Here is a 27,821-nt window from a genome sequence, read left to right on the forward strand (position 1 = left end):
CTCAACACAAAGACAGGCACGAAGCCATGTCAAACATAAGCAAACTAATTATGCATCAAAGTTGCCGGGCACACAAAACAAAAGTATATCACGGTTACAATACAATAAAATACCTAAACAAATAATAAATCTAAAATAAATAAAAGACATAGACGAGAAGGGAGTAAATTTCAACAAATTCGATGTACGATACGGCGTTGTAATGAATTAACTTCACGTTAATTAACATTCTAGCTTAATGTGGAAAAACTTAGCTCAGCTTTAGCCTGCAATTTTGCTTATAAACGATCAGCTGGCGCTGACGTCATATGCACATGTGTGGGTGTCTGTGATCTTTTTCTTGAAGTGCAAATACCGAAATATTCTTAAATTATCGTCTGTTTTCTTTTCTTTTGGCTTTTTTTTTTTAATTTGATCTTTTTGAGCTGTTTTTTTATTAATCTTAGCTTGATTTATTAAGGACTCTGACAATTCTTTATTTGTAATTATCCTGCTGATTTAGTTGAATAAGCTGAAAAGTGAGAGGACATAAAAACACTCTCATTTTCTTAACGGATAATAACTCTTTCTAGTTAGCAACTACAGGTACTTTATGCTTATGAATCTGATTTAAAATTTTTCCGTTTTGGTCAATTCGAATTTTTAGGTAGGCTTAACATTTATTCTAATTCCTTGTTTCAGTCAGAAGTATTCTTTACAATTTGTAAAAGTTTTCCATTCTTATTTGTTTATAAATACCAATGGATATCAGCCATTTAAATAGTATATGCATCATTCTATTCAAACTATGCATATTTTAAAATATCCGATAGTAAGATTTAAAAGATTATTAAATCATATTAGATAATGCAATAATATTAAATTGACTAACGAAAGTCGCTTGTTTTAGGCCATTGATTCAAATTATATTTAAAAAACACAAGAAATATTGAAATTGTCCTGTTACTTATGAACTAAATTGAATACAAGGATCTGGTAGAGAGAAAGTGGAATATTAAATATATTATCGACGTTGAAGGTTGACTGACGTCATGATTTATAAGGACTGATAAATTGTTTTAATTCAGTCTACTTTTACTCCCTAAATCGGGAAGTGCGTAGGATGAAATAGAACATACAAGGTCTGATGGTCTAAGGTAAGCACACTTGTTCTTATTAGACAATATGAAACTTTTTTTTGTCATAAGATAATATAATTGAATCTGATAAATGGATAATAATTATTTACTCATATATGGGAGGCAGATGTTTCTCTTATAATTTCAAATGATACACCGGCGCTGTGCTCACCTAACTCCAGAAACAGCGTTCTCAGTTTCTTTCGGTTTATTTCGCTCATCTATAGGATACTTATTTTTGTTTCAATCTAGTAGTACTCTTTTTTAAAATGAAGTCCTAAAAATATGTACGTGTTGGGAAATAATTTATTCCTATACATTTCGTTTCGTTCATTTGATTTATATGCATTTCAATGATGCTTGGAAATTATGTTTGAAACAAATAATCCATAGAACTGCTACGCAATTATAAATTTCACTATTTGAAGACATCAGTTTTAAGTTCGTTAATTTATTAAATTCGTAATATACAAATATATAAATTAAAAAAACATAGTGAGAGAAACTGAAAAAAAGCATATCTAGTCAATTTTCGATGATAATTGTAAAGTATCATAATTGTAATTAAATACTCCTGTGTTAATTCTATCATAAAATAAAAATGTGACACGGTTCATAAGTTTATATGTATAAATCGCTTTTAACCTTTCATTTCTGACCAACTTGTTGCTCAATTTCTTAGCTTTTTGTCACCGACGCGTGAAAAGAAAAAATTTTATTCAGAAATTTTAAACAAGTACATTTACGCGTTTGCGCTCATGGCTGCTCAGTCACTTGATATTTCAGTTCCTTGTTGCTAACGCAAATAATAATAATAATCGGTTTTTAAACAATACACATATGCATTAGTGTTTCAGATATAGTTCTTTCCTATAAGTTAGTGTCATTTGCAATAATAAAAAATAACATTTGCGGAAAACCCTTGATCATTTTAAAGAGCCTTTTTTTTACAAAAACTACATAGAAAATTACTGGAAACTTTTTAAGTTATTAATGTAAGACTTTTTCTATTAGTTGCCAAGTAAAATTCACTAATTATTAAAAATAAAAATTAAAAAAATAAATAAATAAATAAAATTTTATTTGCTGTTACGCAGTACAAAAGAGCTACTTTAAATGCTCACATTGAATGCTCCTATCCCTTTAAAAGCTTATCTGAAGCGAGCTTTTTTCCAATTTTAAAACAACATTTTTGTATTTAATTTCAAATTGCTCCAAAAATTTCGTTAAATTTTACTGAATATTTCTAAATTAGCGAAAAAAAAGCATTATTATTTAGCGTCAATATAATAATAATAAATAAATTCCAAATCAATAAATTCCATATCTCTCAAGATTTTATGGTGCAGTAATTTCAAATAAAAACCAAAGTAATCGATACAAGCTTGATTTTCTGGCAAATATTATTTTTCTTTAGTAATTTATTGTCGGCTCCTCTGACAGCTTTAAAAAACCTTATTATTACAAAGTATGAGAAATCTCTTGAACTCTAAAGTTACAAAATAATCCTCTCAATATTTTTTGAAAAATTTAAAAAAATTATTTAAAATGTGAAAGTGTCTCCTGCATTATTCTGAGGTTGAGTATAATAATTTGGTGAGCACAGCATTTTCCAATCATCTGAACTATCATCGCATTTCCTTTCGGATTGCTTCGTAAATGAACGATTTCTTATAAGATACTTATATATTTACACATTTATATATAATATTAATCGCTTATATATTTTAGTCTAGCTTTGTACCTATGTCGGTACTCTTTTTAAACTGAATTTTTTTTAAAAAAAAATTTGAAGCATACATATTTTATGAAAACTTTGATTTCTTAAAATTTCATTTAATTTAACTCTTGATTTGATTTATATACATTTCAGCGCTACCTGAAAATTAAATTTTGAAAAAATAATTCATTTAAATTCTCTTAAACTGTATAAAATATCTGGGCACCTGAGGCCCGTTTCCCATTCATCTTGAGCTTGATCTTTATGATGCTTCGATGAGGTAGTGGAATGCAAATGAAGTAAAGGAGTATTCATGTGAATCATTGAGGTTCTGACTGTGCAGTGGGGTGATAAGATTATATTGTAAGAGTATGAACTTTAGCCAAGTAGATATGATGAAAATGAGGTTATGTATATGCTATTGATGTCGGGAATATGATGCATCACTGCAATAGTATGCTGCAATTGGTCTGATGTTCTTGTCTTCACAGTTACATTTTCAAATAGAAATACAATTCATTGAAAATTTCATTGAAATTTGCTGTAGAGCAAGAGGTGACTTTTTCGTAGAATTTGTTATTTAATTTAGCTATTATGTTTGTCTATTGCAGGGGTGGCGAAACTTTATGCAGCATCGTGCCATTTTTTTTCAAAAAACTGTTTAATGAGGTCATAGACGTGCCATCAAATCATTTTGACTTCGTGATTATTGGGAAAATAATCATACTAAATACTATCAACTCAAAACTCTTTATTTACTACGAAAAAAAAAATCTTTTTGCAATGTCTCAGTTATACGCGTAATTTAACTTAAAGTAATATTAGTGTGACTTCTGTTGTTTCAGATTAAATGACAAATAACTTATATTAGGTTGTAAGATGCTAGTTTAAGCAGGGCTGCCAATTTTTTTTTTTTTTTTGCTAGTTATTTATTGTTAGCTTGTTTTTTATGGTTATTGTTTTGTTGGCATTAATTGTAAATGTTTTTCTTCATAATTGCATATTTTATTTATTTTTTTAAAAATTTAATTGTTAATATGCTTCATAGTGAACTTTGTGATCGGTGGGGTGCCCAGAATATTGTGTTACGTGCCATAAATGGCACGCGTGCCATTGGTTCGCCATCCCTGGTCTATTGTATCTATTTTGAGGTCATGGTGTATTGTATTATTTCTTACGAACCATCTGGTTTTTTTTGTTATCCTTCTTAATATTTTATTCTGGCAGACTATTAATTTATTTAGCTGAGTTTGTGTTATATTTGTCAAGACTGGTGAAGCATGTGTAAGAATGGGGCGGATCATGGATAAATAAAGCAATCTTTTGAGTTTTAGTGCCATGTTGGATTGATAGAGTAGTACCTGGAGTTTTCTGCATGCTGCTTGTGCTTTTCTGGTTATGCTTTTGATGTGATCATTCCAGTTGAATTTGCTATTAAGGATGAGTCCACGGTATTTGGCTTTGTCAACTATTGGTATTGTTTCTTTAAATAGAATTAACTTGTTCTGTGGTGGTATTTTCTTTTCTCTTTATTTCGGATGATTAAAAGTTGTGATTTTTGGTCTTTTACTTGAAATTTCCAGTCTAGGCGGCACCACTTTTCTACGTCTTGTATTTTTTCTTGTAGTTTTCTGAGGGCTATGTTTGGATTTTTGGATTTTACTATTATCCCGGTATCACCAGCATAGGGAGCAGTTATGCTATTGTAGTCTTGTCTGATTTAAATTCTCTATAGATACAATGAGGAATTTGAAGTCTCAAAAGTCTAATATAAACTGATAAAATGTGTTAAATGAATATAAGAAAAGGAAAGACAAGAACAACGCAGATTTAATAAAATGCATATTTCTCCTGCCTTAAAGCATCACTAAAACTAAAATATAGCTCAGAATTAATATTGAATCTTCGTAAACTAATTAGCATAATTAAAACAAAGATATAGAACAGTTTGTTTCTTGATATGAATTATTCGACTTCTGCAGAGATGCCAACTGCTCCAGACATGCCAAAATAATTTTAAAAAGCGGTAAATAACTACAAACTAAAATCTATCTTCTTATTATATAAAACGCTAATACGTACGTATGTATGTATCAATAAAACCGATGATATTTCTTTTCTCGCGCTGGCAACAGTTTTCATTTTTAATTGATTGGATTCGGCGCGCAAGAGCACGTAGTGAGCAACCAGATAACAATAACCAGAGTGAGCATTATCAGGTTGTTCAATTCAGATTCATGCACTAAAAACATGACAATATTTAATTTAAACTCAATTAGGAATTAATTAATTAATTGAAGTGAGAATGCTTTAAAAGGCCGCTGTTGAATTGATATTTTTCTACTGGGATCTACCTAAACGTCTAAAAAACGTGTGTTTGTGTTTGTATTGAATGCATTGAATTTTTTTATATTTCGCGTTTATTTATGCATTGAATTTTCACGCTTTAAAATGCAGAATATTAGTGAAGCAATATTTGATAATTTATTTTGCTAATATGTTTCTTATTTAGCTAATGTTTTGATTTTTTCACCATGTACAATCTAAATAGCTAATATACTTTTTTAAAAGCCAATAAGAACATTGGTAGAATTTTTCTACATAAGTACAATACTATGTCTTTGATGATAAAATACTATGTCTTTGATGATAATATATTATGTCTTTGTGCTAGAACATTGTGTTCATTGGCGAGCGAACGCAGCGAGCCATGCTTCACGGCGTGAACCACATAGGATTGCGTAGCAATTCTCGGGGGTTGGCGAGCGTTAGCGAGCAGGTGGCAGAGCCTCCTAGTTTGCAAATAATTCACTAATTTTGTTTACTTTATAAAAGGTTTAGTATGACTTCACTATACTGAACTGAACTGGTGTTTCTTACAGAGTGCCCGTCCGCGAAGCGGACAATTGACTCTTTCATATGAGCTTGAGCCCGTGGGCGCCTGTAATATTGACAATGGAAAGATGGGTAGAGTGGCGAGCGAAAACACAGAGGCGGAAGTCACAAATCAGTTTATACTAATAGTGAAAGGACCTAAAATATAGGGGGGATGTATAGAATTCCTTCAAGGGAGTTATATACTGAGATGACAGATGTGTGGAAGAAACAAAGTTACGATGCGAAATAAGTGGCAATATAAAAGTGAGGTAGCGAGTCGAGGATCACCCTTCTAGTCATTTCCTCTCTCTGCGAGCATCCATATATGTAAAAAGGGGGGCCACTATGTATAGTAGTACTTTGACAGTATGCAATCTGAGAGCAGGAATGCAGTTATGGGGTTGTGGTTCTTCATATCCACAATTAGTTCTTTATTTAGCAGGGCGTCAAAACCCCCTCGGTCTTTGTTTTTTGACTTGCTATAAAAACTAGCATTTAATCTGTTTATAAAATTCATGGTTGGGTCTATTTTTAAGTCATTTTTATTGTTAATAATTGGTAGATAGCGAGGCACACCAGTGATGCGTCTCAATATTTTATTTTGGACTATTTCAAGTTTATTTATCTGGGTATTGTTAATTATATTACCCCAGGCGGGGCATGCATATGTAAGGATGGGCCTTAGACATTGTAAGTATAGCAAGCGTTTTAGGTCTATTGGGAGGGATGAATTAGCATTAAGAATAGGTTTGAGGCAGTTGTATGCTGCATAGATTTTATTTATAATATTTTGTACGTGGAGGTTCCACGTGAGTTTATCATTAAAGGTTACACCTAGGTAGGTGGCCTTATTAGTGATTGGGATTTTATCATTAAAAAGGATAACGCCACTGTTTATTTTTTTGGTGCCTTTTTTTCCTCCTTATAATCATTAGTTGAGATTTATCAGTATTAATCGCTATTTTATTGTTGCGACACCATTGTTCAATTGGTGGCATTTGTTCGTTAAGATTTTTAACTGCCTGATCTGGTCTTAATGATCTCATGGCAATCGCTGTGTCATCAGCGTAGAAAGCAATAAAATAATTATGGTTACTGTAGTTAATAGGGAAATCGCTAGTAAAGATTAAATACAATGGATGCTTCCATGAGGTACGCCGGCACGTATTAGCCTCTTATTTGATAGCTCGCCATTGAGTTTAATCCGAAAGGTTCTTTTGGTTAAATATGAGTTTAGAATTTTAATTATATCAAAAGGTATATTTTGATTAATTAATTTAACAATTAATGCTTCATGCCAGACGCGGTCAAATGGACATAACTATAACAAAGTGGCGAATGATATAAGCTTTCGAATTATTTAGAAATAGTGGTGGATAAAAACCTAATAAATTGAATTTATTAAGTCAAGAATCACAATTAATAAATTACCACTCGAAAATATTTATTCGCTGTCCGGTGCAAGTTGGCATCTCTGCTTCTGTTCAACTTATTGTTCAGTTAACATTATGTTCCCGCGAGAAAAGAATTTTCATTATAAACATTTGTTTTAGAGTTCTTGATTTATGATTACAAGCTCAATATTTCAGTTCTTCGTTACCGACGTATTTTATCGGTTTTTAAGAACAATTTACACATTTCCATATAATAAATTGCTCCCTGCTCAATCTATTACAATTATGCATTGTTATGGACTTGTAATGAACTTCAAAATGAATTTTGATTCATTCCATAACGCTTTAATGGTAATGCATTTATAAAATTAAAATTTAATTGAGTATGTCAGGTCTAGTTAGAGGCAGGTTTTCATTTTTATATCTTTTCGTTTCTATCGGTATTGTGATACATTACAAAAACGCAAAAAAGTATTTTTCAATTTTAAACATTTAACTTAAAAGAAGAAACCCCTCAAAAATTTAAAAGACGTAAGATGGATGATATAGTAAATCTACAGAGTTTAATCTCTCTACAGTAAAAATTGTGAGGACCGCCGATGTTTTGGGTGTTCCAATTAACATTTTGCAGCGCAAAAACTATGAAACTCAGAAATCACGGAGGATTGTTGAAAAATGTACATAGAGTACGATGGAATAAAAAAAAATTTATATTCGATCAGTGTTAAGACTCAATCAAAAGTAACAAAAAGAGTATGAAAGAGAGAGAGATATATGCCTGATATTTTTATTTTAAAAAAATAAGAAACTTAATAAAAATCTTTCCCTATTTGATTGTCTCGTCAGCGAGTAAAATGACTTCTCATTTATTTTTTCTTATCGAGTCCTACAATCTGCATTCTTTAGGTTCATTTTATTTTTAAGTACAGATGATTATTTTTTAAATCTAAGTCATTTGTTGCATAGAAACAAAATAATCTTTGCATAAAGCTACGATCATTGTAAAACAAAATCTTCTGCGTTTTTGTGGAAAATGTAGAAAGAAGCGATTGAGTTGAGTGAGTCTCCTAAGTTTTGTTATTTCAAATTGAAAAAAGATTTCAATATGACTACGTGTATACTTTTAAGAATACTACACTTTTCATTCAAGAAAAAAATCAATTAAAATGACTAATCAAAAAAAATGGCTTCCTTAAAAATGCTTGGGCTAAGTCAATCATTTGAATTTAATAAGGGGTCAATATTTATGATAATATGTAAAACTTATTTTTGATGAAACAAATGAGAAAAAAATTTCTTTTTTGTGTAAAAAACTCAATTTATTTAAAGTTCATGCCGCATTTCTTTCATTTGATAGAGAAATATCTATTTCCTAAAACTAAAAATTGATGTATCGCAAATACCATTGACTTCTTTATGGGTTCAAATTTTTCATTCTTTGTGATCATTCCTTCAAAAAATCTATCAAAATTTCCCATAGACTTGAAGCATCGGATATTCACCATTCCATTTAAACTTCATATTATTTTATTTAAACTTCATACAAACAAATAATATTGGACTGTCTGGAATACCGATTTTTGATAGGTGACAAAATTATATAAATCAGGATAATTGACGGATAGAATAAACAGAAAATGTGTTCACAATGAGAGTTTAATAAGAAAAGAATGAGAAGAAGTCATATTTCGAACAATAACAAAAGTTATAATGTTCTATACTATATATTCATCAGCCCCAATGCTCTTCAGACTGAAAATCTATCATTCATCATAATAAATATTCTTTTTTGGAATTTCTCTGTGCTATATAATTCTTTCGATGACAAGAAAACTCATGTAGAACACTCGAAAACATTGTGAAACTCCGGAACGATGGCACTTCTAGATTGCATAGAGATTGTGGAACAGGATGGCACTTACATAAATGAAGAAGGAAAAATTACCAAAATTTCAAAATTTTGTGCTCCTTGTGATTCTTCAAAACAGTCAAGAATTGTCAGATAACCCAGTAAACCATGAATATTTCTAATTCAGCAATTATTAAATCACTGCCATATATGTTATTGTGATAAAAACCTGACGCATGAATATTATGTAATAATTTCTCCTCTCATATTAGAACCCTACGAGTATGTCCCAAATCACAACTGAGTTCTACATTGCCATAGCAGTTGTCCTCCTAAGCTTACTGTATTACCACTTCAAATCAAGAGGAACACCACCCGGACCTTATGGTTTCCCTTACCTTGGATTGTGGCCTATTTTGAGACATGATACCTGCCATTTGCAACTGATGGAATATGGAAAGAAATACGGCGATGTCTTCAGCTTCACTTACACGGGGCGTTTATTCATTCATTTCGGGAATGTCAAAGCTGTCAGAGAAGCTCACATCACCAAAACGGACTGCTTTTATGAAAGACCAGATTCTTTTCAACTTCTTTACAGTTTTTTAAACGGGGGTAAGTACAATCTTTAAATTTAATTCTTTCACTCAAGGTTTGAAGCAAATTATATTGATATATGGGGAGGGGGACCGGAAAGTAATGTTGTTTCGGCTCATAAAATATTCGTTAGTCTTAAAAACCAATTCATTTTTTTCGATCCATTTTTGATCCGTCATTGAAAGGTTGTAGATAACGAGGGTGAACACATTATCGATTAAAAATAAAATCTTATCTTAAATGTCAAATGCACTGAAACGACATTACTTTCCAGTCCCCCTAATATATACGTATTTCTATTTCACCTGTTTGTGATACTTTAAAAAAAAATAACACAGCAACATTGCGTGCGATTTATTATTATGATTTTTGCGTACTTTATTTTTATGTGTACTTTATGTTTTTGAGCGTGAGAAATTTTTGTTCATAGATTGGCTCGTTTAATATTTAATAAGGCAAGTCCTTATTAAATTGTGTTTATTTTTCAAATTGACTTCGTGTTTTTTAATTATTATTTATAGAAAAAATACAAAAAATTCTCTTAAGAGCACATTATTTTTCATTCATTAATTAAAACAAAAGAGAAAGCCGAACATGGAATTAAAACTTCAAAACAATTTTAAAATCATTAATATTACCACTATTTTTATACTATTACTTTTCACCTAAACGAAACACAAAATGTGAAGAAAAAAATTTATTTTAAAAAAGGAAAGAAAAACTTCAGATGAGAAAATGTTAGAAAAGAAACCTGCATTATTCCTTTCTCAATCAAAATGAATCGTTATTAAGTTGTTATAACGACTGCAGAAATTTGCCATAATTATTCAACGAAAAAAGTTACCAAGTCACAATACTAAAAATAAAGAAAAAAATATCTATATTTTTCGAATTACGTCACTTTAAACATTTATAAAAAAAATATTAATAGCATATGCCTGATTGCTTAAGAGAAAATGAAAAAAAAAGTAATTAACAGAAAGCAATATGTTAATCTATTATTCATATTAATTTAACAGCATAATTGATTCAGACCTTTACCTCCGCAACGCTCCGAAAATGCTTTTCGTACACTTTTCAATTTATTCACCGTTTCAATTTGGGGGCATATCTCAGGTATAAGAAGTTTTTTGTTTTGTTTTTATTTATTTATTTACAATTATTTTTGGTATAACAATTATTTATTTTTGGAACGACATTAAAAAATGACAAACTTTTCTTTAATAGTTAAGGAGGAAATATCTTTTCTTGCAGGTGTTGTATATATGAGAGGAGAAGGCTGGAAGACTGCCAGGAAGTTTCTATTGAATCAGTTTAGAGAACGAGGTATGACGACCGTTAAAGACCATCTGTCGGGCCCTATTTATGATATTGTTCGCAGTACCATCGTTGATCTCAGAAGAACAAACGGCCAACCCGTAGACATTGCTGAGATACTCTTGTCGAAATGCACCAAAGTCATGCGCCAAACACTGTTTGGTAATGATGGAGTCACAGAACAGGAATTAGTAGAGTTCAACAGAGCTTACTTCAAGAACTTGATGTGCATGACAAGCATTAATCTTCTTCTCATTGGAAATTTCGCTAAGTATGCCTATTTTGCCAAAACAACGCCAAAATCACGAATCTGCAACTTTGGCCATCAGCAGACTCGTGGTTTCGGTGTGGTGACAACGATAGGTGATGATTCAATACTGATGCTCAGTTAGTGATAGGATTTGAATCATCAAGATTGTTGGAATCTGGCGATTTGTTTATATAAAGTGATTCAAACCATTTATTTCAAATGAATTGAATCGTTGACTCGAGTAAACTGATTAAAAAATTTTAATCATTGCACTTGAGTCCATGAATTGGATCAAAATCAAATAATCTGAAATTCAAATCAGAAACTGTATCACAAATTCGAATAATTGCCTTGAATGACTGCATATTCGAGTGACAGATTGATCCATCCGGATAGACTTAAAATAAGAATGATTCAAAATCAACTGAATGAATCAATGTTGAAACGATAGTTCATTAAAAGAAATATTTTCGACTGATTTGGATCATAGATTCAATAGTCGTTTCCATTTCTTTCTGCAGCGTTAAGTAACCATTTTAATACAACTTTTTTGTTACTAAACATATTTATATAGAAACTTTCTAAGAGACACTATTACTTGTTCTTTTGTTACCATTAGCCTTTCTTTAATTAATTTTATTGTTTTCTATACGCGCATAAATTAAACGTTAATAATGTATTCGTACTGTTGTAAATATCAATAATTACTGCTAAGTGTTACTTAGTCTTTATTTCTTGATCAAAACTATTTTATACTTCCCTTTATTTGAATTCTTTTTAGTAAAATCTTTACTTCACTTGGCTCATGCTATTAAACTTTAAGAAGATTTATTAAAATAAGTTTTGAATGAAACTATGAATCATACTTAATGCAATAAGCCTAGAAAATTCCGACTGATTATAATAACTTAAAACTCCTCCAATTAACCTGGTATATTGCAAAATGACATCAACGGATTTTGAGGAGTTGGATTCTTTACTCAGGTTCGAATCCTAGCGTTGGCTGGTTGATACGAATTCAGCTCCACCTTCACACGGACCACAGTGCTTACATAAAATATCTTCAGTTGTAGATGGATCATAGTTTTGAATTCCATTGGCATTGAGCTAACCGTGAGGGTTTTTCGATTTATATGTTACGCAAATGCGAGCAAGTTCCATCAATGAGTCCTGCACGAAGACTAATTTCTCCCAATGCTTGATCCAGGAGTTCTCCAGGATTAAATTCAAAATGACAAGACTACGGAGTTGAACGTAGATAATTCTAAAATCAGAATTGGATCGGTTGCTCAACGCCGGTTATAAAATAAAATATAAAATTAATTTATTAGAGATTCGGGGCGGCTGAAGTGTATAGAGCGCTCGTTTCTCAATGAGGTGAGTATCAGGTTCGAATCCCAGCTTTAGCTGGTTGATGCGAATTCTGATCCCGGCTCACACCGACACTGCTCACACAAAATATCCTCAGAGGATCATGTGTTAGAATTTCCTTTTCCGTTTCCTCATCACTTAACTAAAGATAGGGTTAGTTACATCAAATAGTATTCCAGGAAGGCTTATTATTTGTTTCAATGCTCTATTTAAATAATTGAATGACATAATCGAGATACGTATATTCTAATTACTAGTCGCCTTCAGCGAACAGCTGATTCTATTTATGGGTTTGAGTCTTTAGTTTTAAGCTTTCAAAATATCTTATACTCATTATATGCAAACTCATTTAAAATAAGCGTGTTAACTAAGATAGATTTTAACCTTAGACAAATGTATTTTTCTATGAAATTAGTTATAAATTTTCTAAAATTCCTTACAGTATTTATTACATTGTTTTTTTTTTTTTGCGTAATTACTGATTCAAAAAATAACTGACTTAACCCATTTACTTCAATACCGACACTTTAATATTTTTGGTCGTAGGTATTTTCTTTTCCCATTTCACATGAATGTTAAAGAAGGTAAAAAAGGTCACGTGGTCATGAGAAGTATATTAACGAAGGTTATCAATAGACATAAAGCAACCTACAATGAAAATCACATACGGAATGCAATTGATGCTTTCTACAAAGAAAAGAAGTTGAGAGAGGGTAGGCAGGATCCTACTGCAAAGTATTTTACAGGTAATACCTTCCAATTTCACATTAAAAAAAGTTCCAATAAGAGCAACGTTTAATGTAAAACAATAAATATAATATCTCCTTTTAAATATGAGTATAAAGTGCTCGATAAAGTTTTCAAAGAGAAGATAATAGTAAATTTATTGAATAATTGAAATTTAAAATTAAATTCATTTTGTACTCGCAGTAAGTAACATAAAACACTATTTTGACTTCATCTCTTTTTATAAGAACTCTACTCTATGTGTTGTAGCTTTTTCGTGTCCTTTTAATCAACATAACAATTATTATCAGACTAACACCAGCAGCAATTAAACCTAGAATAAATCAAACTATTCATTTAAATATTTATTTTTGTATGACATTTTTTATGTGTTCCTTCACTGAAATCCATGATTTACTTTAGAAGCTCTCATTTTTTTTAATATTTATTTTCAATTTTTTATTATTTATTTGTGACCCCATGTAATACAGAATGATGCAGTCTAAATTCTTAATGTTCGTTAGGGTATGAATCGTCAGGCAATATATAATTAGCTGGACTAAAAATAATTTTTAAACCAATAATGATTAAAAAATAAGGCTAGTTTAAAAACATTAGAATTAGATCATTAGAGTATTAATATAGTAAAACAAACTTATCTACGCAGACGCCATGAATTCATCATCAACACGCCAATTCTTTTTACCATTACTAAAAATGAAGAAAAAAAAAGCACTTCAAAGAAAATGTGTCTTTTTTCGAATTTCCGAGAAGAAAAAAGATTCATTCGTACGCTTTTTCCTACGAATACAAACACGATTTAAAATGATATTAACATGATTTAAAATCACACATCGTGATTCCAAATCACGCTATTTAAAATCGGGCTTTTTTTTTTCTTCGTAATTTCACGATTTTTTTTTAAAAATCAAATATTACATTCCGTATTCACGCGATTTAAAAGCCACTATTATGATTCGGGCTAAGTTTACTTAAAAATGAAACATCGAGAATCGTATTCACGCGATTTTAAAATCAGAGATTCGCATTCAGATTCATGTGAATTTGAAATTAAATATCGAGTTAGTATTCTGGTGATTTAAAAGTCACGCATTGAGATTCAACAAACAATTTAAATAAATAAAATCTCACAACGATATTTTCGTTAAAGCGTTGATAACATTCTGTAGTAAATGCTTCCTTCATACACTTTTTTCAGCTTTTTACCAATTTCACGCCTGTGGTATGAATCATAAAAATGAAACATTTTTTTAAAAAAAAATCTGTGATTTTCAAATTAATTTCACTAAAATGAGGTGACGACGCGTGCAGAAAGTTTTTTAATTGAGATTTTGTGTTTGCATAAAGTAATTTCATTTTATCTAATTTGCTCTGCATGCCTTTTCAGACGAAGTTCTATTGAGATCATTGCTGCAAATCTGTGCCGATGGTATTCTTTTTGTGGCAATGTTCGCTGGAATTTTTATTGAAGCTGCTTTGAAATATCCAGAAGAACAAGAGAATGTGTATCGAGAGATTTTGGAAGTGGTGGGATCAGACAGAAATCCAGAAATGGAAGATAAAAGTAGATTGATCTATACCAATGCATTCCTATCTGAGGTGATGAGGACTTCGGATATATTTACTGTTTTTGCCAGTTTAGAATGCAGCAGTAAGTATAAATGAAGAGTTGTCTGTAAATTTAAGAAGAAAAAAAACCACTGTAAAAGAGTTCGAAGCTTAACATCATAATTAATTATTCTTATGACGATTAATGCTTGGCTTTCCCTATTTAAATAAAGGGAAATTTGCTTATAAGAAGAAAGTAGTAAGGTACCAACGCTTTTTTCAAAAAAAATCTTATTTTATTTATGTTCCGATATTATGATATTTTTCTTTTTTTAGTTTTCGCATTTTAGGTTGCTTAAATAAAACTTTTAAGATTTTGCAATTCAATGTAAAGAATGTATCTTACTAAAAATTAACATTACCCATGAAAAAGGGTTGATTTTTTTTTATTTCCAGTGGTAATGTTTATCAAATAATTCCCTTAAATAAAACAAAAATTTAAATTACTCAAAAGTAGTACAAAACACTACAATGGCCTAACCAACGGAGTTCGTCTAATCTAGCTTAAGGCAAAACTTTTACCTTCAGTTGGTAAAAGATAAAATAAATAAAAAAAATTATAACATTTTCAGACTTACATGGCTTGAAAATTGTAAGCTTTTTCTTTCATTTAAATAAAAAAGAATTTAAACAAACATTATTGAAATAAAGATGGTTGAGAAAAGGGGGGGGGGAAAGTGACACATTTCTTATCACTTACAATATTAGTTAAAGTGTTTCTTTGGAAAGATAAATACCCGAGATACTTTTTTGTTTTGTTATTATAAATTATAACTAAACCGATTACATTAATAGTTTGGAATTTATAAATGTTCAATGTACTAAAATTACTAATTTGTACTACTTAGGCTTCTGATATTGCTGTGTAAACAAGTAATGCATAGTTACTTATGTATTTTATTCGAATAAAAAAATACATAAGTTAATAGAAATTAGTTCAAAAATCGCAAAAGCTTATATGTAATAAAAGTACTTTTTAAAACGTACTTTTGTATATACTTTAACATTGCTATCCAAGAACTATCTGTACAAGTAAGATCTCTTTTCCGATATAATTCATTATGGGGAGAACTGAATGAGATAAAGTTCAAATTGATTGGAATAATAGTTTTGAAGTTATAAGGTTTTTTTTTTCGTAATATGTATAATTCAAAAATATTACATAAAAATAACCACTTCAACTTTTGAAATATGAGTTAAATGAATTCGTGTCTCATTCAATGAAGCGAGAAAAAATACACAAGAAACAATGCCTCACTTGTTAATGTAAGATGCGTAAATAAGTTCAAGTACAAAATTGCATTTTTTATTACACAAAATTCTTATAACTTCTCAAAAATATATCTTATTAATTTCTAGAAGTAAATATTAAGCATCAGAGTCACACTGTAAGTTTTTATTTATTTGATGACAAATTCACTTTAGTAATTTTACCAAGACTCGATTACATCAATAACAAAGAATCGATACTAGATTACAAAAGCTATGCGGTGCCCCTGTTAGGTTGGCAAAAGCCCAAATAGTGGTAGAAGCAAACTGTTACGTTTTGTCATTAAGTTTGGTTATAACTGGCCCATTTAGAAAATGAAATAATTTCCTTAAAATATAAAATACGATTTATCACCTTTAAAAATTATTAATATCGTTCAATTTAGCTTTAAAAAGTAGCGGGAGAATTTAAAATTTAAACTATTAATATTTTCATTGGTTAAAGAAATTCTTAATAATCACTTATGAGGCTTTACATCTCTATTATAATAATAAAATCAATGAAAACAATTTAAAGTAATGAATAAAGTTTGAAACAAATATTTTATTTGGAAATAATTATTGCATTAAATAATTTCAAAGGCACAATACCATTCATTACTAACTCAGAATCTAGCAGCCATTCAGTTAAACATCAAAATTATTCCAATAAACAGTTAGCAGCCATTCCAAGGCTACTGATGATTTTAATATCTATTCTTCATAGGATCATCTTTCGTACAAAACTATTTTTTTTGCATACTTTCAAATAGACGATAAAAACAACACTCTTCACAACATTAAAATATATAAATGAAGTTACATCCTTAACTATGATTTCTCATATTGTCTTATTCTTCTGTTGCTAAGACCACGAGAAATAATAAATAGATCTTTGTAGAAAAGAATACTAAATCGATCGATGAAATAAAAGAATATAGAAAATAGATAAAATTCTATAATTATTAATAGAAACTTGCAATTTTTAAATCTAATTTATAATTTCTTTCAGTCATTCATATTTTCAGCGACAGTTACTAAAATTCAAAGAATTATAATTTATTGGCGAAACAATACGTACTCTAGCATTAAAAATGTTGCATTGCCCAGTGGGCGCGAAGTATGAATGTTCTCTAAAATTAAGCAACAGATATTTGCAATTATTTAAAGAAGAAATATATATTTATTATTTAGAGGAAACAACTATTGGTGGATACAGAATTCCCAAGGGAGCAGTTACAGTTTATAACTTCTGGGCAGCTCACATGAATCCCAACGATTACGATGAACCAGAAAAATTTAAACCTTCAAGATTTCTTGCTAAGGATGGACAAAAAAGGCCCGACCTTCTACCACTTTTCGGAATAGGTAAGTAGTCTAATATTTCCTCTTTGATATCCCTCATCTATAAACAAGAAAAACTATATATATATATATATATATATATATATATATATATATATATATATATATATATATATATATATATATATATATATATATATATATATATATATATATATATATATATATATATATATATATATATATATATATATATATATATATATATATATACAGGGAAATTCTAAAAAGATGGGCAAAATTCAAAATTTTAGGAAGTGATAGTACACACCCAAGCAAACAATTTTTATCAAAGAATGCATGGTCGAAAACAAAACGCAAAGGTGCTGGCGCAATTGGAAAGCTGTTTGATGCAAACATGAAAGCTCAATTCCTGTTGCGAGTTACTGCACTGCGTTACTTCGCGATATGCCTGGTGTGTTTCAGAATGTTCGCCTATCTTTTCTCCGCCGTTGTACTGCGTGCATAGCCACTGCCAGCCACTGTTTTGAACACTTATTGTAATCACATGCCATTAAATTTGCTTTTATAACTTAACTTCATCGTTCTTTGTGTGTTTTTGCCTCATAAAGGAACATAAACTTTGACGCCCTCTAGCGGTTTTGCGTTTTGTTTTCAACCATGCAATCTTTGATAAAAATTGTTTGCTTGGGTGTGTACTATCACTTCCTAAAATTTTGATATATATATATATATATATATATATATATATATATATATATATATATATATATATATATATATATATATATATATATATATATATATATATATATATATATATATATATATATATACATATATATATATATATATATATATATATATATATATATATATATATATATATATATATATGAGTGATTCTCACGAAACATGACAATTCGGACCAAGAAATTTCTTCAAATTTAAAGTCTTCAGAATAATCTAAAATTTTTTTTAAATACTTTTTTAGTTACACTTATTATTATCTTACAGGCAGCAGTATAGTTTATTGACATTTGTTCAAGAGAAAAAATTAAATGGAAATTCACTAAATCTTGACTGCCAGGAGAATGACATATTACCAGGAGAATGAAGTTTAAAAAACAGTCATTTTAAGTTAATAGTAAGTAACTCAGTCTAAGCCTTTATGTTAGATGGGCCATAAACTGCTTAAATTAATTCTTTTTCTCCACTGTAGAAGGAAAAAAAATTTTTTTTGTTGCTGATATGTACAGAATAAAATTGTGTATAATAATCAATCATTAAATAAATAAAATACTTTGATTACATCCAAGCATATTACAATCATACATAAACTTGGTATTAGGTTAATATTTGCTTTCCCTCCTTACAGTATTAGCAGTTATAAAGAATTTCTGGCAACACTTCAGTGTTCTGGTATTCATAAGCCAGGATAATGACAAATTCGCCATTTTATAGCATATAACTTTACTTTAATTTTATATTTTGGCCAAAGACGTTTACATTCTGCAGAAAACAACAGAATTCAGGATTTCTTAAAATAACTCAGATAAATCTATGTAGTTTATGTTATTAATGATTTCAAGAAGCCAGCAAAATGACGACACAAAAATCTACTCATCTTGAAAAATGTTTTGAAATAGATTTTGAGCCAGAAAATTGGTTCTTTATTCATGCAACGAGACATGTTCAGATAGGAGGGTATCGAATCAATCTATTAGCATAAGATATAGATTGCTGGCGCTATCTATTTTGGTTATAAATCACTAAATAAAAGTAGCCAGGAAAATGATAGATTTTCTTGGGAGAAACAAATTATTGACAGAAAAAATTATTTTAAACGAAGTTTTTGTAAATAATACCCTCTGCGCATATTCTAGAAATGCTTACATAGGTTGAGATAAAAAAAATTACATTTTGAAAAATGTATGGGAAGTTTTGAAGCTAGTTATTATTGGAAATATTGTTTGGGACATGCCAGGAAAATGATATTTTGATATTCAATGAAATTTTTTAAGTATTCAAAACAGTCAATGCTAGTGCAAAGTCATTTTAAAATGCTAACAGCAATGCTATTTCTTAATTTTTTTTAAAAAAAAGTTCTTTAAGTATTAGATCTTGGAGCAAGGGACAGTGAATTGTCATGTTTCGCGAGAATCAACCCCATATATATATATATATATATATATATATATATATATATATATATATATATATATATATATATATATATATATATATATATATATATATATATATATATATATATATATATATATATATATCACTCCAACACTCGCGTAATCCAAAAGCAGATTTTGTGCTAATGTAAGGGAAGACATTCTGTAAATTTGTTTTATAACTTTTTGCAACGTGAAATTCATTTAAAACTGGTTACATAAAGAACTTGTGCGTCAGATAGTATACCCAAAATACCCATATTTGTTTATAGATAATTATAAAAATATTTAAAAAGATATCCTTTATTAGTCCAAGAGATACAATGAGATGTAAAAAAAGAGGCAAAATAGATTGGAAAATTTGTGAACTATATTTACATGCATTTTAAAAATATAATATTCCAATCGTGTTTTTTTCCCTCTTCACAGGTAAGCGTGCTTGTATGGGAGAAGGATTCGCCATGTTGCAAGTTTTTCTGTTTGTCACTACCATTTTGAAGAACTTTCGTTTGACAAACCCTGCAGAAAAAGCTAAGGACACCAGTTTGTTCTTCTATTTTGACAAAATCGAAGTATGTGCGCACCCAAGAAATTAGAGCCCTTCCGAGCTTCTTAGGAGCGATGCGTTTATTCATCAAACTTAACTGGGTTTTGGAATGCATGATCGAAGGTTGTTTTGAATCATCAGTTCGTGCCTATCATCCAGAGAGAGTTCTGCAGAGAAAAAAATATTGTAATCTTAATTCTTTCTAAAATGCAGTTTAATCTTAATTTTAATATTATTTAACTAGTGGGCTGCGCCCCCTGCTCGCTAACGCTCGCCAACCGCTGAAAATTGCTACGCAATCTTATATGGTTTGCTTCGCAAACTAAGCTCGCTTCGCGGCAATCATTAGTCGACTTTCTAACGTTGCCATTCGGGGAGTTGTAATGAGGCTTTTTTTTGTCGCCGTGTAAGAGAAATATATATATATAGATGATTTTGTGAGACTAACTTTTCTCGAAACTTATCTAGAGAAAATGTTTGTACAATAAGGATTTATAAATTTACATTATATGTTACTTTCTTTTAATTCAAAGTTGTAAAAAGGGTATGTACGAATTTATTTGAAGCAACATTTATTTTCAACTCAAATGGGAACGTTTGATAATATCGAAATCAACAATTATTATCAGAGTTTCTCTAATACACTATTGTGATCATTAATCTATTGTAATATCAATGTTCGAAATTGTTTCAAGCTCGAAGTTAAAAATAAAGTTGTGTACTTCGTTCTATTATTTGTATTAGATGTTTTTTTGTTTTGTTCATTAACATTTTTTAAAATTTATCGGACAAAAGGTGTCGCAAAATATGAGATAATAGAATTTTTTCAAAGGAATCAAAATCCAGACTACTGTTTTTTAGTTGTTACTGGAAAGCTCCGACCCTATTCTCTTCGCTCACTAATCCACGAAGTTGCTTCTCATTTATCACTGAAGATCAAGGGGGGGGGGGGGGAGAATGGCTCATGCCCTTTTTCTTAAAAAATTACGATTGATTTGCCATTAGTAGCATTTTGAGAATCAATTTGATAAATCAATAACATGGAAAATAGTTTCTCCCCGAAAGTAATTACGCAGTGGAGATGTGTATGTGATAAAAACACAGTTGCTGTCCATGCGGCGCTTATTCATTTTCTCTCAGAATCAGCTTTCACGGACAGTTCTCTCCTCTTGATTTCCGTCATTTTTTTTTCTTCATAAGTTCATAAAAAAGATCGTTTTGTTCATCAATGTATGATTTTAAGTAAATGCATTTATTAATATGTTAATCAAAACGAAATGGAGAAATACATTTTTCTACAACAATGGGGAAAAAATATTATTTAAAGAAAAAGAATGTAAAAAAGCTCTTAAAATTGCAAGTGTCGAACAAATAGAAATTTCAAAAAAATCTCTCGTTAAATTTCAAAATGATCCTCACCATGTCAAATTTCAACTCAGAAGTTGCATTTCAGCGACAGTAGATCGACCTTTAGCCCTGAGATCGACCAGGGTAATTTATTTTCACTACAAGCTTATCGGTAAATAATTCTCGAACACAATAATAGAATCGAAATCATTGAGTTCCTATGTCTTATCGATTTTGAGAAGCAGAGAAAAATGTAACACAAAGCAAATAAATAAATAATAATAAAGTGAAAACAAATTTGTAAAAAAGCACTTAAAATTGCTATCGCTCATTAACTAAAACAAAATAAACGAAACTAAAGTGTATACATAAGTACGTGTGTCAAAAGTAGTAATTTTTATACATAACTGGTGCGACTTTTAAACTATTTGTTTTATTGATTCATGCGTAATCTCTATAGATTCAAAGTTAAGAAAATACATCGGTAACAATGTCTCCATTGTTTAAAGGCAATATCAGATGTGTAAGTGCAAATTTGTATTTTTTGTAAATAGAACCCTTATATGTAACTTCTAAACTATTTGTCCGATCAGCTAGGGATTGGGTTTATGTAATTCAGCGAGAAAAAAAATAGATCGGAAAATATGCCTCACTTGTTTAAGTAAAAAAAAAAATGCAATTCCTCTCTCAAATCACTTCCATTTATTTTCTCAAAAAAAGAGGGAAGGGGCCTGGATAGCCTGGTTAGTAGGGCGTTGGAGTCGTGCTTGTGAGAACGGGAGTTCGAATCCAGCCGGCTGAAGAATCCCCGTGTATTAAATGGGGACTGCTGCACGTTAAATCAGTCGGGGTCACAAAGTCTTCCAAGTTCCCATAACAGATCAATACTTCTGGGGGTACTGATCCAGAAGCTCCCTTGTCTTCTGGATTGGGATTAAAATGACAAGGATACGCAGTTGAACATTGGTAGTCGTCAACTCAGAATTGGGTCTGCTGTTCAACGACGGTTATAAAATTAAAAAGAGGGAAGAGTACAGGAGTTTTTGGGTCTCATTTATAATAACGTAACAAAGCTTTCTATGAAAAGAAATCTTTGTTATTTAAATACTTTTTCGGAAGAAAAAAGTCTATTTTTACCCGACTTTAGTTAAAGAACATTAGGTAACAAATAGCCTGAAAACCACAAAGTAATATATAAAAACCACTTAAATATTAGCATTTAAAAACAAGCTTTTGTTTAAAAAAAATAATGAGTGGTTAAGTGACAACACTCACCCAAACGTTTTCAGTGCTCTGCCAAACAAAAAGCTTCACTACTGGCTAGTATGAGTTTATCGTTTTCTTTTTTATTTTAATCGAATTTATGAAGTTCTCTGAATTCATCTGGTTAGTTAATGTTAATTCTTTAAGAATATCGCGTTTTCACGAAAGAAGAAAGCCCCTTTTGTAAGGTAAATTAGGATATATTTAAAATATTTTAATTTTTGACTTTTCTTGTACTTAAATTTATTTTTATGTTGAATAATATACATATTCACACGGATGACTTGCACTGTTTAATATTTTTTTTAAACTAATTAAAGAATAAATACGAAAAAGCGTTATCTGTGGTTTTTTTTCTCTCTGTTTAGAGTAGCATTTAATCTGTGACAAAATGAAAAAAACAAGTGTAAATAAATATATGACGGAAATACTTTAGAGCTAAATCTAAGATAAAAGATGTGAAAATGATTAGAAAATCGTATGTATACTATATGAAGAAATTTCAAAACAATAACATAAATCCAATAATTTTTATTGAAATGAAGTATAAAAACTCAATATTAAAACTGTAAATCACAAAGAATTATCCTTCATTCAAACTACAAATGTAGCCGTTCAGAAATAACAAAAATATGGCCGAAACACTGAATTGCAAACAGTTGTGTGTCAAATATTCAAATCTACTATATCAACTTGTTTCCTTTAAATGCTGTTAGAGGGTGCAGGAGACTATTGGTCTAGGAAAAACTTTTAGAAAAGCGTCGCGATGACAGAGTAGAATGTAGTATTAACGTTCATGGTTGAAAATAATTAAATTTCTGAAATGATTAAAACTAACAACGCCATCGAGAAATACATTACATATTTTATAGGTTATTTTAATAGAAGATGGGCACCTTATTAAAATTATAAATCCAAGGTTCTGCCACTTCTTAAAAAAAAAGTGTAACATATTAAACACAGTGTAAAAAATTTCGAGCTTTTTTTGGCCAAACTTTAAAATTCATTTTCTGGCTACAAAAATGGTACTCACTTTCACTAGATGTTGGTGCTCTTACTAGTTCCAAATATCGGAAGAATGTTGCACCAAAAATAGATATTTCGAAAAGACCTAAAAGCAGGGAAAGGTTGCACCAAAAATAAGTGTTTTGATGGGAACTAAAAGCGAAGGAAGGTTGCACCATGATTTCGTATTTTTGAAAGGAACTGAAAGCGAGGAAGGTTGCACCATTATTAGGTATTTTTCAAGTGCTAAAAAGCAGAGAATGTTAGCATCATTACTAAATATTTATTAAAAAAAAGAAGATAATAAATCAAATTTATATATATATATATATATTACATAACACATCTAAAATAAAAATAGTTCTTTTAATTTTTATAGATTTAAATAATTTAATTATAATTTTATTTATATAAATTTGATTTATTATCTTCTCCTTTTTTTATAAATATTTAATAATGATACTAACTTTCACTGCTTTTTGGCGCTTTAAAAATATTTTCTCTCATATAAAATTTTTTTCTTTCTTTCAGTTGATAAAATTGAAATTCTTTTTTACATTTCATTCGTTAAAGCACCAGCAGATGTTATAGAGTTAATACAGCTGATTTTTTAAAGAGAAAAGGAAAAAGAATTCTAATTTTAGGCTGAAGCAAATTCTTATTATGTATTTTGAAATTATTTTGTTATTTAAAAATCAAAATATTACTTTCACAAATTAAAATTTTTATAAAAAAGTAGACAAATGTTGGATTGGTCAACCCCCAATCTCTAATTAAGGAAACATTCCAATATTAATTACATTGGCTCGTGGAAATAATAAATTTGAAGTAAAATAAGAACTGTAAAAATAATGACATATCTTGGAAATATTAACAAAAACTATACAGATCAATATTCAAACATAATTTATTAATTTCTTTGATGTTTGTATTCATAGACAGAATGTAATAATTTTTATGCAAAACCTTAAATACATTATACTTCTTATGCACACCACAGCATTCATTAAAAAATACAAAATATTCCCTCAAAATGATAGATAGTATGTTTTTGTTACTAAGGGTGCATTCAATTCAAACTTATTTTTAATTTACAGTAATTTAAAATAAAAATTATGTTATGCCTCAATTTTTACTGTTTTGAAATTTGGGACTATCTGAAAATAATTTTCAATCTTTTAATAAGATACTAAATTTCTTGATATACTCTGCCTCATCTGAATTAAAATTTACAATATAACTAAATTACTTTTTTACAAACATAATTTACTACTTGATAAAAAAATTAAAATTTCACACAGTTTATAAAAAAACACTGCAATTTTTTTTTACAAATTAGTAAATGATGGTGAGTATTTGAGAAAAACCCAAATTTCTTTACATATTCATTATTATAGATTTTCTGGTGCTATTACTTTAACTATATCATATTTTTCAGTTGATTGTAAGAAACACAGCAAGATTTAGAAAGATTACACACAAATAAAACTTTGGAGCCTGTTCACAGAATAATAATTGTTTTTCCAAACACAGGCTCTTCATTCTCAAAACTTAAAACTATGCACATTCCTTGTTTGTAAGCTGTTCTTGAAATTAGTAATTTTCAAGTGTGAGAAAACTGTTTATAACCTTCTGGAATTCTGGTAATTTTGGCAGAATAAATATTTTTATCAATAGGTTCCGGCACTGGTTGTAACAACATTTTTTACTATGACTCTTTCTTGATTAAAGTCATTGAAGTTATTGGTGCCTTTGTGCTAATAAAAGATTAAAAATAATGTAATTTTAAAAATAGTAATAAAATAATAATAGTTAAAAAATAGTAATAAAATATATTTAAAAAAAAATTATAATAAGAAATCAGCTTATTTCTAAATATTCTAAAACAAATCTTGTTCTTGCCGATGTTTTGTTCTAAATTTCAGTAAGATATTCTTGGTGAATTAAAAAAAAAATCGCTTTGTTTTCTTTGACGCCAATATTACCCACTTTGTTTTTCTCCTCGCACCCAACAAACTTAAAGAGAAACATAGTTTCCATGACAACGGCTAGTGTAAACTTGAGGTGAATAATTCGCATAGTAAATTTTACAACAATAACATTTTAGAATGTATAGACCAAAATTCGTGTAATTATGTGACATTACAAACGAAAATGAGCAAAATAGAACATGAAAATCAAAACAAAAGCATAGATATTGATAAATAGTTTTAATCCTAACAAAAAGCACATACGAAATTTTTTGTTCGGTAGAATGAAATTAAAACACGAACCTAGAAAATTTGCACCAACAGTAAATTTGGCGAAAAGCTATGCTGCTTAAGATTGCCGTATTTACAGTTTATTTGTTACTGGTATTGCACTTTGTTCTTACTCTGTTCTCTAATCGTTGTATCTCCTTATTTACAGAAAAAGCACTAATATAGATTTTAAAATATTTAATTATTCATACAACGAATATAGTTTCCTAAGAGAAATTTGAAGCTAACACTTTCAAAGCAGACAACAGAATTTTTAAAGTTGATATGAAAGAAATGAACTGTAATTAATGCAAATAAATAAGAAAAGTTTACTAACCTGCAAGAAAAATGGACAATTTCAAAGACAACTTGCATGAGATGATAGCAAGCTTCAACAACAAAATCGTCCATCTTCCTAGTCCTAGTGTTTTAATTTTATTGGGCACCTGGGTCGCGAAGCGACCCCTATCCCATTCATCTAGAATTTTTACACTGTTTTGGTTGACCATTAAAGTAAGCAGGAAGTGAAATTGCTTTTGTGAATGTTTCAAGCACTTTGCTTGAATAACTGAAAAGCAATCAAAAAATAAAATGAGCAGCTTGCTCTATAGTTGTGTTTGTTTGATTTTGGAGTTGTTCAGAATTGTATCAGCATGAGGAAACGTTATTTTCAGAAAGGTTGATGAAATTATTTGTTTTGATAGTTATGATATGAGGCGTCAGAGGTTAAATGTGCAGCTATCGGTCTGTAGTTTTTGTCTTTGATAAAATCGTCCATCTTGTCAATAGCTACAAAATAAGTTATTGGTCACGGTTAAAGCTCATGCCTGTCATAGTACGAAAGTTTGGTACAATATATTGCACCATAAACGCATTTCTTGGTCATATTTACCAATTTATGGAGCAACCTAAATAAAATAATTTTTCATTTATCCAATTTATGGTGCAATTAGAAGCTTTGCACCAAGTTTTGGTTAAACATTAAACGAGATTTCTTACAATGTACTTATGTAACAGACATACTAGAAAGTTTTTGTTAAGCGCTACGGTTTCCTTTCATTCTAATATTAACGTTATTTCAGCTCTCCAAACTAACTCCGTAGAAAATAGGTAAGCATTACTGGTAACGTCTAACTCATGATTTTATTTAAGTTATGGAAAAGTAGTGAACAAAACATCGCCAGAAGAAACATAATAATTAAAGAGATTTTACTTTCACCGTAATGCTAACATTATTTTCTACCCCTTTGCGATACTATGATTTAAGTAGGAAGGTTTCATGAATACGCTTTTGAGGCTCCGAAGGAAGTGTAAAGGCCTGTTTACGCGGTCCAAGTTGTTGAATCCGAGAAATCGGGGGAATTTTCTCTGTCCAAAAAATTGGATGATTCGTCGACACTATCCAGGTTCTTGAATGTCACTGATGGGTCGGAAGAAAAACTTGCGCATGCGCATTTATTCTTATTCAACATTATAAAATTACTTACATGAGTTTAAAATTACTAAATAAATTCAAATACAATCATAATAATGCAAATAGCTCGTAACAAATCAATTTATTTGGACTAAAATACATGAAAACAGACAACAAAATGACATAGTCTGATGCCTGTTTGTTGACGTCCCAAGACCTAAGACCCTGATTGGTTAAGGGAGGAAAAACTTGAATGAAAAGTAGAACTATCGTCCAAGGACTTGGACCAAGTACTTGGATGATCATTTACACAATCCAAGCTCAATGCAAAACAGGTTTCCATCAATATCAATCAATCTTCGTCCAAGAACTTGGATCGTCTAAAGAGGCCTAAAAG

General features: G+C 29.8%; 1 protein-coding gene across 1 annotated transcript; it reads left to right on the forward strand.

Annotated features, from left to right (window-relative positions):
• The first annotated feature begins 1,007 nt into the window (after positions 1-1,007).
• Positions 1,008-20,886, forward strand: LOC107438859 (cytochrome P450 2J1). The gene is made up of 7 exons (XM_016051259.4): positions 1,008-1,136; positions 9,231-9,573; positions 10,810-11,143; positions 13,040-13,239; positions 14,628-14,891; positions 17,291-17,464; positions 20,038-20,886. Exons 2-7 carry the CDS (start codon positions 9,243-9,245, stop codon positions 20,202-20,204), a joined length of 1,470 nt encoding a protein of 489 aa, XP_015906745.2. The 5' UTR covers positions 1,008-1,136; positions 9,231-9,242; the 3' UTR covers positions 20,205-20,886.
• Positions 20,887-27,821: the final 6,935 nt, after the last annotated feature.

This window comes from Parasteatoda tepidariorum, chromosome 1 (assembly GCF_982258835.1).
Source record: "Parasteatoda tepidariorum strain Cologne lab strain chromosome 1, Ptep-v5.0, whole genome shotgun sequence".
NCBI lineage: Eukaryota > Metazoa > Arthropoda > Arachnida > Araneae > Theridiidae > Parasteatoda > Parasteatoda tepidariorum.